Source organism: Rattus norvegicus, chromosome 11 (genome assembly GCF_021556685.1).
Source record: "Rattus norvegicus strain SHRSP/BbbUtx chromosome 11, alternate assembly SHRSP_T2T, whole genome shotgun sequence".
Classification (NCBI taxonomy): Eukaryota; Metazoa; Chordata; class Mammalia; order Rodentia; family Muridae; genus Rattus; species Rattus norvegicus.
Genome location: NC_141544.1, coordinates 45,559,684 through 45,576,406, shown reverse-complemented (window position 1 = coordinate 45,576,406; position 16,723 = coordinate 45,559,684). Strand labels below are relative to the sequence as shown.

The following is a 16,723-nucleotide window of genomic DNA, read 5'->3' as shown; positions in this document are numbered from 1 at the left end:
AAGGGGACGCCAGGGATCCCACCCCCCACCCCGCCGGTTCGTTTGTTTTTTGTTTTGTTTTTTTTTTTAACCGCCCTATAGGATTCGGATTCAGCGTGTCCAAAGTCCGCGGCAGGCGTAGTTAAGTTTGCCAAAGTCCGGAGGAGTTTTTCGAGCCTGTAGCCTGCTCCTGCCAGAAGCCGCTAGTAGTGAATCCTGTTGCTTTTTCTGGAACCCTCCAGAATATTATGGCTGGCTCACCTAAATTAAGCCCCAGGCAAGAAAGGTGACGGGGTGTCTTCCGACACCTGGAAAGGTCCGGTCGAGCAGCTTTTCTGTTAGAGGAAGGGGCCGGGTAGACGCGGCCACTTCAGGTGGGCAGCTCACGTCGCTCTGGTCGCTTTTCACCCTGATCTAGCCCTGGCTTTGAGTTGCCTCTAAAACTTGGCCTTCAGAAGCGATGTATAAACAACCTTGGGCGGTTTAAAAAAAAAAAAACCACCCCACTCCTCTGGCAGGGAGCTGGAGGAATTCAGATTCTCCTCTTTGGTCTTCTTCGGGGTAGGTTTTAAAAGCTACAGCGGAAAGCAAATTGACTCTGTCAAGTTGCGTTCTTTTAAAAAGCTAATGAAGGCGGGGGGACCCAAGCTGTAAAGTGAAGCTGCTCTTCCCCCCCCCCCTTTTTTTTCAATTTAGCTGAATAATTGTCTCATTTAGGAGGGAGAATAATTTAATTTAATTTAAGCTTTTCGTAGTCCCAGGCCTCAGCTGGATCTTGATCTAATTACAATGAATAACGCTCACTTTTTGAAAAGTGCTATCCGGGGTTCCTTAATTTAATACTAAAAACACCGTCCACGTTTTAAAAATCACAGAAGTAGAATTTGCAACCGACTCTGTCTACAGAGGTGCCTGCCTTTGCCGCTGTTTTGAAAGCAACATTTTTAAAGGGGGTAGTGTATGGGGCTGAGAGTCAGAAGGGGAGCCAGGCACTTGGTTTTTCCTTCCCTTCCAGTTGTTAGAGAATCCACCCCAATTCCTTTAGAAAAACAAATTTAGCTGCTGTTGTCTTCAGTTACCCTGAGAGAGACCAGACTGGCCTGGCCCTAAGGTCACTTTCAGAGAACAGAGTGATGTCAGGCTCATTGTAGTCAACCAAAGGGCCATTTAAGGTAGATTTCCCTGTGCAGCTGAGCTAAGGGGACTTGGTGAAGAAATTGGGGCCTTCTCTGAGCTGCCTTGATGTTGTTGCTGTTGTTGCTGCTGCTGCTGCTCCTGCTGCTGCTGCTGCTGCTGCTGCTGCTGCTGCTGCTGCTGCTGCTGTTCTGCCAGGGAATCCTAGTTTGTCACTAAATGGTTGATTTTTAAAATGGTCTTCAGGAGTTGAAGTGATACAGTCTTGAGCCACCACCACGGAAATTTTTTTTTTTTTAAAGAACGAAAGGCCATACATATTGCTTTTACAAGCCACGAAAAAAAAATTCCTTTTAACAAAAATAATCACTGCCGTAGAGACTCTCTTTTACAGATGATTTTGGGAAACCCGCTTCTTAAAGAGCCTCAGTGTGTTTTCCTGAGTGACAGCCCAGTAGCTATGACAAAGGTCACGGTGGACAGGGAAGTTGAAAACTCAGACCTCTGGATTAATATCTGTCACCACCTCTGCAGTCCCACAGAGGGAGGGCTGCTCCAAGGAGTTCAGCACCCTGCTGACCTCAGTCAGTAGATAGAATTTGCGGAGGGAAAGGAGGTTTAAGGATTGATTTTAAGAGGAAGCTGTACTCCAAAACAGACGGCATCCTTGCTGTATTTGTTCTGGGTCCCTGGTCCCTCTGTGTGCCAGTCCCTACCAAACACACTGAGGTGGGTTCTACCGGAAAAGGTTGTTCACATTCACTTTTAAATTAAGACCCAGGCATCTCTTTAGGGGTTAATCCTGCAGGAATTATCCTATCCCCTGAGATAAAAATCAGATCATGGGAAGCAGTGCGTTCAGATCATAGGGAGAGCGTCTTCCAGAATCTGCTGAAGTTTTGTTAAGTCCTCCGCTTCAATCTTCAGAATTGTCAAGAGATTTAAAATCACGAATTCCTTGAAAATAGATTAAAATGTTGCTCATGGTCCTCCTACCCCTCTCTGCACCTGCACACCTGACCTTTTAGCACAGAGAAACCGTTTCAATGCTGAGAGATTGGGAAGTCTGCTACATTCTAAGCAGTGTTTGCAGATGCCGCCTACAAAGTGGCTTAGGTGACTTGCAATAGATTTTGTAACACTGTAATAGTATAGTTTGTTTAGCCCCTGGTACACCGGAGCACAAAGATAGAAACATACCTTCAGCCAGGAAGTTCAAAGACCATGGGTGCTGATGGAGTATGCTTTTCATAAAAATAAATAAATAAATATAATTCTGGCAGGAAGACCACAATCCCTAGCTATGCATTAAATATCATCTCAGATAAATTATACATTCCACTCCACGGCCTCTTTGAAACTCAGGAAGATTAAGAAATTTGCAGTAAATAAATTGCTAACTTTAACTTCAGCCTCTAAAATTGTTGGAAAATGCCAGTTTCAAACTGAGAACCGGCTAGCCAAGAGCAGTGCTGGGAAGTCCTTAGAGCGGAGAGGGCAGCTGATATTTTGCCCAACTTCCTGATACTTGAAGAAGAGAGAAGTTCAACAAAATATGAGCTATCTTTGGCCAGCAAGTCCCTTCTTGTCTGTTTGGTCTGTGCTAAACGTAAATGTTTCTCTCCCTTACCTATTGTTTATGGCTTTGTACTGCAGATGCCGCTTCACATTTCTGTTTGAAGTTTGATTTTTTTTTCCTCTCATCCTTTTTATAATCATCTCTCATTAACAAAACCTATATCCAATCGGAAGACATCTTAGCTTTATATAAAACAACAGTAACACTAATAACCTAGCCTAAGTGCACTTGTCATTGGTTTAAGCATGGTGTTAAATGTCCCTGGATTTAGTTTTGTCTCCTTCCCTACTCCTTCAAAACTCTTTGGAGATAAGTTAAAAAAAAAAAAAGGCCAGAGAAGTGATAACTGGGCCCCCGGATGCCCCCTTCCCACTTCCTTTAGAAATGGGGGTGTTGCTAGTTAAACTCCTAATTTTTAGACTTTTGAATTCCATCACCAACAAGCTTTTCTTAGCCACCATGGTCCTCTCATGCTGTAGATGAGAGGGCCTCTAGGGTTTGTTCTCTCGGTAATGGGGGGGGGGGGGTCACTGGAGCAACAGTGGTAAACTGAGGCACACTGAGGCCTGGCAGGAGTTCCATGACTCAGCATGCTTTTGGGTGCTAAGGGACAGGATGTACTCACTTTAGTCTCCTAGGAGACATGGCCCGGAGAGTCAGCCATTCAGTTTGGAAGCCCTGCTGTAGATTCGGTACCCTGGATGCCCAGTGGGTGTTGAGATGAACTGGAAAAGCCTAGGTCTCTGTAGGGAGATGAGGACAAGGAAGTGAAGCATTTTCACAGAGGACACTATTCAACACCATGAGTGAACTATGCAGTGGGGGGATGGGGGGTGAACGAAGAAAGAAATGGGGGAAAAATTAGACTAAAATCAGAATTTACAGGAGTAGCATTTTGTAGGAGTAGAAAGACAATAACGATCAATTAACCAGGCTGGGAGATTTACGGCAGTGATGTCCTTTGAAACAAAAGAGTTGTCATATTACCACCCCTAATTAAAGGCCATCAAACACTTGTGGTGGGATAGAAACATCTAATTACAGATTGCTTGGAGAATAAGAGTTTTAAAATCTCCTTTGTAGAAAACGTGTCCAACAGTTGACATGAAAGGGTTAAAAGCAGAGGCAAGGGGCTGGGTCCTTGTTTCACAAAGCAAGTAGCTGAAAACAGATAAAAATTACAGAGATAGCAAGGCACCTACCTGTACCCAGTACCAGAGGGCAGGGCGTCCTGGTGATGGCCTGGCGTCCTGTCTGTCCATCCCTCAAGGTGGCTGGGGCAATCTCCTGACCTATGTTCTTTAGAACTCGGGTATGGAGCAGCCATGATGAATAATATCACCCACATAGCCATCTGCAGGATGTGGAACAGCGAGAAGGGGGCATGACTTCATCAGTAAGGGTGGCGAGCAGAGGGACTGGGTATGAATGCCAGATTAGCAGATCTGTGGCAAGGTTAGTCATTTCGTACGTACAGAAGGAGAAATATCCCTCCGATGGGTTGTGCAGCCAAGGGTGTGCAAAAACTGAAAAGACAGTGTGGCAGCAGGTGAAGCGACGCTCACCCCTACTGACCCGAGAAAACCTGCCTGAGGAGGGCCACACAACTAGGATAAAAGCCAGAAATTTCACTGCAGACTGACAACCTGTGTCTGGAGTGGTTGGAACAAACCGGACTCTCAAGACATTTAGATTTGAAACCCCGTGGCCACTTTGAAAATGGAACAAGGCAAAGAGAGCCAAATCAAGTAAAGACTGAAAAACTTAGCTGAAGTCAAAAGACGCCAGCTTGGTGGCACATACCTGTGAACCCTGGCCTCACCGGCTAAGGCAAGAGGACCGTGAGTTCAAGGCCATTCTAGGCTGCATCATGAAACCGTAGTGCTAAGAGAATCGAATAGCAGCCAAGCCATGGGGGCCAGGCAAGTAAAAGGTGGGGCCAGAGAGACAGCTCAGTAGTTGAGAACCTATGATACGTGATCAGAGAATGGTTCTGATTCCCAGAACCTATGTCAGGTGGCTCACGTCTGCCTACAACTCTAGTCCCAGGGTCCTCTGTGCCTCTGGCCTTCATGGCCTTCAAGAACATGACCACCCACATACACTTAATCCAAAATACTAAAGCAAATCTTTTTTAAAAGTCGGATTAGATCACAAATCTACAAACACAAGACTTCCAGTCTTTCAGATCTGAGGTTGTATGGGATACTGATGAGAAATGGTAGCTTTCCAGTCCCCGTCCCTGTTTGCCTTGTCCCCAACTGTGTCCTCCTGTGGCTTTCTCCCTTTAATCTCCATGTCTTCCTTATTTGGAAATCCACGCCCACCGCTCACAGCAAGCTCTTTCCCGTCACGATACTTGAGTTATGACGGTTCTTCTGAAAACTAGAAAGCGTCACCGTTAAGCGCCACACACAGTCACGTACCTATGACACTGACGTCTGCCTTTGTCCCTTTGGTTGGTGCCTAGGTGGTAGCGCTGGGCGACGTTCCGGATGGCACTCTGGTCACCGTCATGGCGGGCAATGACGAAAACTACTCGGCGGAGCTGAGAAACGCCACCGCGGCCATGAAGAACCAAGTGGCGAGATTCAACGACCTCAGGTTTGTCGGTCGGAGCGGCAGAGGTGCGTATCTGTCACGGGTGGGCTTGGAATTTGAACCCAACTAGTAGCTAGTAGCGGCCTCCTGTCATTGAGGCCACACAGTGATATTTATTTAAAATATTTACTTGAAAGCTAAAACTTCCAACTGGATAGTATCACGTCTGGTGACTAAATTGGCTCACAATAACTTAGGTCATTGTGACTGGTGACTTTGGGCCACACGATGGGCAGAACACAAACTGTGAGATTCAGTAAAACATTTCACCATTTTTTTCCCTAAAACAAACAAGAAAAGTGAGGGAACCTCACCAAGATGGGGACTGAGATTGTATAATGGGGTGGTCGCTCTGGGATCATCAAAGACCATGAGCCTTTTAGGATCTGGTGCGTGTGCTTCTTAGGGCATGTGACAGGGTCTCAATTGGTCGCATCAATAATTTGGGAGAATCCTTATTGATATGGTTTTAAGCAAGCTAATATTTCTAAGATAAAAAAATGGAATCTTATGAGTATAGTTGAGAACAATGTGACCTTCATGGTGTATTCTTTTCGAAGCCTTTTATAGTTTGGTGGGAGAAGCCAGGCTCACTTAACATTTAGATGCCGGTCGTGTTAGAGACCGGATTATTACCTGAGCGCAGCTGGACATGCAGTTTTATTATGTCTCACCTTTAACTAGTTATTAAAGCATTGGAGTAGAAAGAGGAATCCGGTCTCACTGTAGGGCTGTTTGCTTTCCAGTCGTCTTTCAAGTGTTGAGTTTTCTTTTTCATTTCAAGGAGTTACGGCATGTTTTACAGAGGTCAGCCAGTCAGAGAATTTAGGAGCAAGGGGACTGTGTTTAAAGTCTCATCTTTGCAGTGCAGAATTGAATAAGCTTAGCTGTAGAAGGTATTTCTAGCTGGATCCAAAAGAAACGACGTGTATCTAAGTAACACAGTCAGCTTCTCACATAGGGGGAAGACATGGGAAGGGGCTGGCTAGTCATGTCCACAGCTCAGTGGTAAAGCGCTTGCCTCTTGTGTCTAAGGCCCTTGGTTTGGTCCCCAGTACCAAGCAAACAAAATAAGGCAAGCAGACTGGCAACAGGTAGAAAATATCAAGCAAAGGGGATTGCTACTACTGTTTCCAAAGCATTCGAAACAGTAGAAATTCTGTGCCAGTAGTGGGAAAGAGGAAAAGGTTAAGTGTGTGAACCTGGGCTTCTGTGTTTGCCCCCAGATGCCCAGGGCATCTTTAGAATGACATCACAACTGCAGGAAAAAAAGTTTTAGAAAACATATAACGCTAATAGTAGGGTGATTCAAAGGAAAGTCTATCCACTTACTGAAGGCCTAGGAGAGACTCACCATTAAGTGGATCCACTTGTCGCACTGAAAGTCTCTGCCTTTCAGCAAATGGAATTCACATTATGGGTCAGAGCCCTATGTTTAGAGAACATCTCCAAGGTTTCAGATGAGTCGATAGTGCTAGCCAGTCGAGTGGGTGGGAGGCCAAGAAGAAAGACCCCATAGCCAGGCCCACACCCACCTGCCTAGCAATCAACTTAATCAGTATAGGAACTCCTGCTCTTAGGAATGGCTGGCTGGGTTGTCAGAGAAAGTGTGCCCGGACTCCTGGGCATCTAAGTGGGTCTTTTCGTCATGTTTGGCTGTGGAAGTTTTGAGGATTGTTTAATGGCCTATTCCGGTGACATTTTCCCATAGGCCATTGCACGGCGGCTTTGTGACAACCGTCGCAGTAAGCCGATGATGATCAAAAGAGGGGTTTTGAAAGCAACATGCTTGCCTTTGTGGTGCTGAGAGCTGGTCTCCTATCCCTCTTTGGCCATTTCTGTTTTGAGTGGGTGACTAATAGATGCTGGTGTTTACCTGAGGAACGGCGGGCTGTTTCCCCAAGGTGTGGACTGTTTGCATTCTGCTGCCTGATTCGTGCCAGTGTGCATTCGAGTTTGCATAACCACCCCCCAAAGGAAAACAGCAGTACCCGGGGCCAGGCTGTCTTCCCATACCCTGGAATGAAAAAATTAATCAGATGCAAAAAATTGGATTATATTTGACTTAAGCAGGCTCTCCTCTCCATGAGTGGTAACGAGTAATCCGACCTCCGGGGGACTAATTGACCACTTGACCCAGTTACCGTTTCTATACGTTATGTGATGTGGGTCTCTAGTTTTTAAGGTTTAAATCCTTTTATGTCAACAAAAAGACAAGTATACCGAGCCGTCGGTATAATGGACATGGTTTTATACCATAATTTCACTTTGTAGTCGCAAAATATGATTTTTATTTTGCTTTTTCATGCCATCAAAGCCTGCTGGATATTCCCCCCACATACACACCCCTCTCTTTCTCTCTCTTTCTCTCTTGTGATTTGCTTCCCATTAGAAACTGAATAGAAGACTCTCTGTAATTCTCACAATTAGCCCTAATCTCCCTGGCTGAACCTTATCCTTTAAAAGTTGTGGTGTGCTTTATCGAGCGACCTTAAGACTCTACTATTTCATTTTCCATCTTTTAAAAAAAAAGTGCCTAAAAATGTGCCCTCGGAGGCCACACGCTGGCCCAGAAGGTCCTGACCTTTCATTCATCCACACTCTGTAAGGTCAGTTTGGGGTTCTGTCAGGCATGGCTTTTCTGAGGGGCCTGAGTATAAACGGTAGAGATGATATGAATGGGTACCCCCTTTCTTTTTACCGGATGCCAGATGCTGGGGATTGTGACCCTCGCAGAAACTGCCAGAGTTACCCAAGAAAGGATTTTTCTCTGTTCCAAGAAATGGATCTGTCTGGGTGCTGGCAGATGGCCAACAGCACAGCTCCTAACCTCAGGTTCAGCCTGCGACTGGGAAAACCTGCCGGTCTGGCTTCTAAGACCTGGCTGCCTGCTGGCCCCTGTGAATCCTGGTGAAAGGAGAGGAAGCTCAGGCCCTCTTCCTCTGGCACCGTGGCTTCCTCTTGCTCTAGGTCTTGTCCAGGTATCTCCTCACAGGAATGTTTCTCCCTTTGATTCCCAATCTGCATGTTATTATCAGTGGCTTTACAAAGGAAAAGGAGATAGCTGCTTACAGTTGGGACTTAAGGGGTTGGGTGAAAATCAGAGGGGATCCTCGGAGATTAGGAGGGCGCTCAGAACAATGTATGTTTTAGTCACAGGGCCTGAGACTATCAGTCATCCCCGGGTTCAGGGTCAAAAAGAAATCTCTTTCATGAGGTTAATTAGCTGAGCCTTTTTCTCCGGCTGTAACTGCAAGCATTAAGCTCTCACGGGCAAGGGAGCTCCTCACCGAGTGAGGTGACGGACATTTAAGAAACTTTGGCTGTGACCACCGACTTCCTGCTGGAGTATTTTACCAGCTGCCCAAGAATTGATCCATCAGTGAATGTAGCTTTCACGATGCTGTCCCTGGGATCCAGAGCAGGCAACCACCCAGTGTGGCAATAACGACCTTGCAAATGTAAGGAGGGAGACCAGAACCAATCCCCATATGTCCCAAGACTGTGATTTTTAATCTTCGGGAGATGTCATAGATAATTCTGAAAATCCTCCAAAAGACTTACAGGAAGCCAAAAAAAAAAAAAAAAAAAAAAAAAAAAAAAAGCGCACTTGCCCAGACTTCTGTGCGCAGCTTGGTTTCCTGTTTGTTTGCGGATCTTCTGGGATGTGTGGACACTAAAACGTGCGAATTTGGAACGTGTCTGTGACTGTGGAGGGTCAGTTCCATGCCAAGATTTAAACACAGCACATACCCAGAGAATAAATAGACAAGAGAATCCGCAAGGTTGACATTTTCTTGTTGTTCTGGGGTTAGAAAGGTATATCAATTTAAAAGGCCAGGGTGGGCCTCCGGCAGACCATGAGGCCTACAGCTGAATGTGACTGTTTGTGCGAGAGGGAAACCATCCTACCACTGAGAATGCAGTCTCTTCCCTAGTGACCATCAGCCCTGGCTGCAGTGGCACGCACATCCCCAGAAGACAAGTGTTCTGTGGCCTGCCAGGAAAAGGCTTCTTGTCTTAGTGGAATCCACTGTTTACACCGAAGCCCTGGCAGCTCGGGATTTGCCCCTTTGAAAACAGTGCTTTTCTGAAGCGAAGTCCCTTCCTGGACTCTCGATGTCGACACCCCTCCAACCCCCACCCCCACCCCCAGACATAATATTTATCCGTCACAGTCTGGGCGCCTTCATATTTGTGTAGTGTGGGTATCTTAAGGCATTTCCATCCCCCCCTTTGTGACTTGGGGTACAGGGTGGGATGTTGTCTCTCGGCTGAGCGGAAGGCTGTGGTGGAGATGCATTTCGGGAAGGATAAACTAACTGTTCTGGTGCTCTGCTCCGAACAGGGTGGTGCCGGCTCTTACCGGAGCGCTGGTCTTAGTGACTCATGATGTTATCATAGGATCCGTATCATTCTTTATTTGATCACAAATTCACTTCATAGAGGAAGAAGAAATCCAACTGCCAGCCCCAGGGATGTTTCTTGGAGAGCAGTCCATGCGAGCAACAGGAACTGGCGGTCGGGTCTCCTAGGGAGAATAAGGAGAAGGGAAAGGTGTGAGCGTGTTAACATCTAGTGTCCATTTTTCTTCCTTCTTCTTTCTGGTTTTTGTTCCACGGTTTGTAATAGCGCATGTAGTAAAGTCTGTTCGGTTTTTTTTTTTTTCCTTTTCTTCGGATTTAACTACGAACGAACGAACGGGGATAGAACAGTTCAAAACAAAAAAAAATAAAATAAAATAAAATAAAAACCAAACAAAAGCCAACAAAACTAAACAAAGCCAGGGGCCCTCAGAGAACAAGCCCCAACCGGTCCTAGCAAACACTTCCTTTCCAAGGCAGGTCAACACCCGGAACTGATAGAGCTGACTCAGAATCTGCTGTGTGGATCAGGTTTCCCCTTCTCTTTATTCAGGCAATAAAAGGGTTAGCGACACTTTCCCCAAGCGGGAGCCTTAGCAGGGACCAGAAGCTGCCTGCTGCTGGACGCTGTCCCTGATGGAAACTGTAGTGTCACGCTCTACCCCAGCGGGTTTTACAAAGTGCCAGGCACGGTGTCACATAGCTGTTTGTGGCTGAGGTTCTTAGCATGAATAGGATTTTTCTGTGTGGGGCAGAAGCCACCCTCCACCCAGTGCCCAGCAAGCTAGGCCTTCCTTCCTTCAGTGAGCCAGCCCTTTTTGTTCAGGACCGAAGACTATCGATCAGAAAGTGCCTGTGAGAGAAATAATGGTTGAGTGACTTTTAGAACTTCCTGTTTGACAACGTCACAGGCATAAACAGTGATCCAGCTAGGCACTCAGTGAGACTATTTCTAGTAAATCAGCCTGCTTGCTCTTTCTCCCTCTTCCTCCTCCTCCTCCTCCTTCTCCTCTTCTTCCTCCTCTTCTTCTTCTTCCTCCTCCTCCTCCTCCTCTCCCTCCTTCTCCTCTCCCTCCTCCTCCTCTCCCTCTTCCTCCTCTCCCCCTCCTCCTCCCCCTCCTCCTTCTCTTCTTCTCCTCCTCCCCCTCTTCCTCTTCTTCTTTCTCCTCCTCTCCCTCTTCCTTTTCCTACTCTTCTTTTTCTTCTCCTTTTTCTTCTTCCTCCTCTTCCTCTTCCTCTTCTTCTTCCTCCTCTTCCTCTCCTCTTCTTTTTGGTGCTAGGAGTAGGCTAGTTATGGAAGAATACATTCTGTGTTTCAGGACTTTTTTTTTTTTAAAGAAAAATTACTTGTTGAAGCAGAGAGATGGTGCGTGTCTCCTCCCCGCTGATGATTATAAAACATGTTGAGAACGGTAGGGGGTGTTTAAGAATGTGTGGAGTCACCCTCTGTGGCTAAGGAAGGTTGGTCCAGAAACCCCCTCCATTCAATTCAGACATCGGCAGCTGCTCGAGCCGTTTATACAAAAACAGCACAGCCTCTGTAAATAACCCTCCGCACACCCTCTGATATAATTTACATCATGCCTAGATTACTTTCGATAGCTAACAGAACGTCGCTTACACATAAATAGTTGCCATGGTCTTTATTGTTTAGGGAATAGTGATGAAAAAAAATTTTTAAAGCCCACGTATGTGTTTAGTACAAATGGATTTCCCCACAGATATCCGTGATCTGCAACTTCTTGAATCCATGGGACCCATGGGACATGGGACCAACTCTGCCGTAAATGTGGAGTTGTGTGCTGTTTGTAGGCTCCGTTGGGCCATTAGTCGGGGGGAATATATTCACGTGCCTCTGCCTTCATTGAGAGAGTTCTTGGACCAAATGTTCTTGAAGGTTGAGTCCAAGCTGGTAGATCAGTTCACATGAAGCCCCAGTCAAGCAGTGAACAAAAAGGAGTGAGCAAGCTGTCTGTGAAAATATCCCCATCTGCCAGCTGCCTGGCCGGGAGCCGGTGGAGAGTGATAGCCGCTCACACCCTGCCCGTGTTTATAAACACGCACCAGTGAGTTTCAGGCAATGCCTCCATGTCCTCCGTGGCTGGTTCCGCAGTGACTCTCACACTCGAGTGTGTTTGGGGCTGTGTGGGGAGTGGAGCTAACGGTACAGTTCCTGTTTGCTCTGCCCTGCTCTGGGACCCCAGTTCACAGCCCAGCCTCTATTAGCCTATATGGGGCAGCCTATCCAGTTTGGGAACTCTATTCGTTATGCCCAAATGTTCTCCAGCCAGGATGCCAGGCCACATGGGTCCCTAGGAGGGCACAGAAATCCCGATGGCCTCCTGTGGGAGGCTCATGCTGTAATGCCAGAGCCCCAGCATGTTTCCTCTGGCTTCCTAAGCCAGGAAGGAGACAGTCACTCAAGAGCCACAGGGACTCCACTTTCTCAGAGAAGATGAAAGTGAATTTGAAGCAAATTTTCTGACTCCCTGCTGTAAGAGACTAAAGACCTTCCCTGTGAATGCATGGGCCTAGCCGTGCCTCCTCCCCAGGACCCCACCCCAGGAGACCCAGGGCCAGTGAATTGGAAGCTGGCCAGTGTCCTCTAGGAAACTGTGTGCCTCTAATCAAGTCACCTTATGCAAAGGAAGGAGTTGTATGCAATTTGTCTGCATCCTTATCGGGTCTTCATGGATAAGACAAGAAGGGAGGGATGGTCTGGAGGTAGAAGGGACTCCTGTTTGCTTACAGCATTGGCCGTGGGTCTTCGAGGACATTTTTATTTGAGGTCTTTGTATGGAGTATGTTGAGCTCCTATCAGTCTCTGCCTCTTGTTAATGAGAAGCTGTCGGAACCTGGTCACTCATGGCTCTTTGTGGACAACGACTCCAGAGCCTGCAGTAAGGGTCCCACTTGCATCCTTCTATTTGAACTGCCACACCCAGGAGGCAGGTTCCTTCACTCTCTGGTGTTGGTGATTGATTAATTTCCATGAGCCTCTTGCTTGGTGTCTCAGCTGGGATGAGTTTTGACCCCCTAGGGGACATTTAAAGAGGTATGCAGATGTTTTTGATTGTCACACGGGAGGCAAGAGGAGTGGTCCCTACGACCCAGAGGATAAGGCCAGAGATCTGCTAATCACCCTACTATGTGCAGAATGGCCCCTCCCACCCCCAACAAAGACCAATTTTAAAACTTCAATCTTGCCAAGACTGGGGAAAAGTCGTACAGACCTAGCCCAACATTCTCAAAAGTTGTTAGCTCTCTCCCTTGCTCCTCCTGCCTCACACTCTCTTCCTTCCTTGAAAAGAAAAATAAATCTGTGAGAATTTCAATTCATGGTATACACACTGAATAGGGAAGTAGAGGCAGGAGGTTCGAAAGTTCAAGGTCATCCTTGATTGTTGGTTTCGTTCCAGGCCAGCCTGGTCTGTAAGAAACTGTGTCTAAAAATAAACAAATAATGACAGGATAAATGAAAGTTGTTAACAAGAATGTGTCCAGAAGCCCCAAAGGATGAACTTTCATGATATCCCCCCAGCTCTGCCCATGGTACCCTCAGTGGGCCATTTCTGCCTGGCAGGTAGTCATCCACTTCCTTAGATCCCTGCTTCCTGTTCAACTCTGGGCACTTAGCACTGTTTAACTCTAGGCAGTAGACTTTACCACCTTCCTAAAGGTCACAGAGCGGGTGTCTCCCATCAATACTTAGAGCACCCATTCCCTTCTGGGGCCACCCGGGGGTGGCTGTGTTGTGCATTGTTGAATATTTGACAGCTTACCAGTGATCCCCAACCGTCTTAGCAGTGACAATCTGCAGACACTAGGAACTCCAGAACAACTTCTCTCTGTGCCTGTCTGAGCTCTAGTCTGCTTTTGTCCATGGGAGGAGAAGGAGGAGCCGTGAGGATTGATTTCAGAGATAAATGCTGCTGCTTACTGGTTAGGTTAAGCCTTCCCGGGGTAAGAACAAGCTGGCTCAAGTCTCCCACCTGGGTCAGGTCTCAGCAGGGACAGGATCCCTGGAGGAGACAGGGACATTGGCAGGGTCACTGATAGACCTGTTTCTTGCGTCTCCTTGTGGATTTCTGGGAGAGAACGCTTCCTAGCCTACCCTTCCTCCCCAGCCCCCTGGAGCTCTGAGGGCCGGAAAGGGTTATTATAGCCAGCAGGCACTGAGATTTCAGATTAGCAATGGAAGGGATGAAATTAAATATGGACTGTAATACGAAGCAGCGTTTTTTCATGGGAAAAGAAGCTCTCCCAACTTAGCCAGTCCAACTCTTTTGTCCAATCATCAGTAGCATGCAAATATTTATGATTCAAACATGCCCCTTCTAATTCCCGTGTGTATTCTAACAATAAACAGTGCGTTTCGACAATGGGGCAGAATAATCCCTCTGTCCCCTAGCAGAGCTGTGCAGGCTGGCACCTAGCAACACCGAATTCTTCCCGAGTGGTAACTGCTGTCTCCACCCAAGCTTAGGGGAGGTCTGTGTCTGTGTGACCCGGGCGTGCTCTGGATGGTGCTCCAGGCCACCCTGTGTTACCGGAAGCCATTCTTGTCTTGTGGTTTTCAATAATTTTCAAGGGAATATTCACACTTGGGTTTTCTCTGGTGGGCAGACAGCACCCGGAGAGCTGATCTTTGCACTGTTGTTTGCAACTGTCTCTTGCTGCACCATTCATTGTCTTGCATTCTGGCCAAATTCCTGGGCTCCGGGTCACACAAAAGCCACCCAATTCCTCTGATTCCTCGCAATTCCACAGAAACGCATGTCTCTTCCGTTTCGGCGGGTCTTTGGAAGGTGGTGTGAGGGAGTCTGAGAAGTGGGTCAGGACTCCCTGAGATGTGTGGGCCTTAGTTTTCCCTCCTGTGTAGTAGGCACGGTGGTGCCTTTCCTCCAGACCTCACAGGGTTAATGATAATAATAACAATAATTAACAATAATAATATAATAATAGTGATATGGTGCACTTATGAGGGGACTTCAGAGACAAGGCATGGCGGCTCTTATAGTCAAGTGTGGAATTGTGGGAAGAAGAGGGAGGAGGTGACAGGAAGTTAGGGAAGATGGTGCCCTCTCCTACTGCCCTTCTTCCATGACAAGGAACTTTTATCCCTTTGTTCTGCTAAGGACCTGATAAAACGGAGATGTCATAAATATTCATAAATCAATGAACCTGTGTAACTAATAAAACAGCTGATTATTTTCTGGACACTGTGTGTTGTGCACTGTGTGTTGAGACCCACTTCTCTTCCCTGCATCTGTTAGCTTTCCTTGTCTCCTGAAGTCATTTAGGGACAGCATATCATTCATTCATTAATTCATTCATTCATTTCTTTTTTTTTTTTAAGACAGAGTAACACTGTTTAGCCCAGGCTGGCCTGGAACTCACAGTGGTCCTCTTGCCTCAGCCTCCCATGTGCCCACTCATCTATTCCTTTATTCATCACACCTGTGTTGTGCACCTGTTGCGTCAGCTAGCACCAGAGGATCGGGAGTCAGCCAAAGGGATGTTCTCAAGGTCCAGGATTCATGAGGGGTGACAGTGAAGCAGGCCTTCGCTGTTCTCAGTGGCCGTCTCTGTGACAAAGGGCAGGGGCAACAGGAGCAAAGGGAAGCTGTGTGCAGCCTAGCGAAGGGTAGGTGGCGTCCCTCGGGGAACTTGTCATCTCTGTTGATACCTGTGGGAGGCAACAGTGTGTGCGTTATGGTGGGGAGTTGAGGGCGCACCTCACCTGTTGAAGAACCAAGAGGTGCTAGGGTGGCCTGCTCTGGAGGCCTTGGCATACGGTGGGGTGAGGACGCTTTAAGGGCCTTGACATCCATCCTGGGCACTGGGTCTGATGCCAGTGACATGGTGAAGGGCCAACAGATCCTTAGCAGAGAGGTGCGTCACCACACATGTGTCTTGCACAAATTTAGATTGCAATATGCAGAGTAGGAAAGGTTTGGGAATGCTGGGGTACTCAGAGACCAGCCTAACTCATTTCTCCTCTCAGGCTACCTCAGATCTGTGCATGGAGAGCTCTTAAATACCCCCATTTAGTAAGTGTCACCTCCAGGGGAAGTTAGCTCCCACCTCAGGCTGGCCTCCCACTCTCTTCTCTTCCTTTAGCATCCAGCCCCTCTGCCCTTCCTCCTTTCAGCACAACAGAGGTTCAAGAAGCTGGTAAGCGGGGGCCATAGCCCCCAACACTCCCCTCCCTTCTGAATGTCCACACCCACACCCAGACTCCCTGCTGCTCCTGCATGGGATGCTCTGTGTGTGAGGCTCTAGGTCACAGGTACATGCACAGGCATTAGTCAGGGAGGGAAGCCACTTGAGGCTTCTTCCCTGTACGGCCCCTACACAAGCCAGATAGAGCAGCAGAGCCTAGGGAATCTGGGTATGCCAGCAAAAGAAGTCTCTGAATGGAAGGACAGAAGAGCATGCGGCCTTAGCCTAACAAGACTCTTGTGCATGTCTGGGCTAAAAACAGGCTAGTCATCTGAGATAATGTAGGGCTAGGATTCCAAGTGAGTGAGACAGGAGAAAACATGCAGCTTGAGGAAAGAAAGCAGAGTCCCGGGGACTATCCTGGTGCTTTGGGGCAGTGGGCAAGGGAGACGGGTATTTGTTCCAATTTTGGGAGGTTTTTGGCAGAATCTATAGCTGTCCCTATACCTTGTTAAAACAGCGAGGGCACAGCATTTGTGTGTAATCCACTCACTCTCTCCTCTCCTGTGTCTAGTTTACGTCACCTAGCGATGACTTACCAGACCTGCCTCACAGCAGATGCGTTCTCTCTGTCCTGTGTGTTTGAGCTGCGATGGGCTGGCTCCTCTGAGACAGAGACGAGACCCAATGCGATCATTTCTTCCCTAAAGTTGTTTTCAACCCAGCGCCCCAAGTACAGCCGTGCTTCCCAAGCAAAGGCAGCTGCCTCCGAGAGTCGGCAGGGCTCACCGATTCGCTTTAGCAAACTCGTGCATGCGTGTGCTGTATGCGTGTGTGCATGTATGTGCAGGTGTGCGTGGAAGCCGGCGGCTGCTATCCACATTCCTTTCTCATTTGCTCT

The 16,723-nt window shown here is 47.5% G+C and overlaps 1 protein-coding gene across 18 annotated transcripts in view; it reads left to right on the top strand.

Annotated features, from left to right (window-relative positions):
- Runx1 (RUNX family transcription factor 1) overlaps positions 1 to 16,723 on the top strand; it is a 239,814-nt gene that overhangs the window by 145,575 nt on the left and 77,516 nt on the right. For all 18 annotated transcript variants that reach the window (XM_087576816.1, XM_087576805.1, XM_087576806.1 and 15 more), the window contains 1 exon segment: positions 5,163 to 5,319. In XM_087576816.1, coding sequence (XP_087432942.1) covers positions 5,163 to 5,319 — 157 coding nt within the window.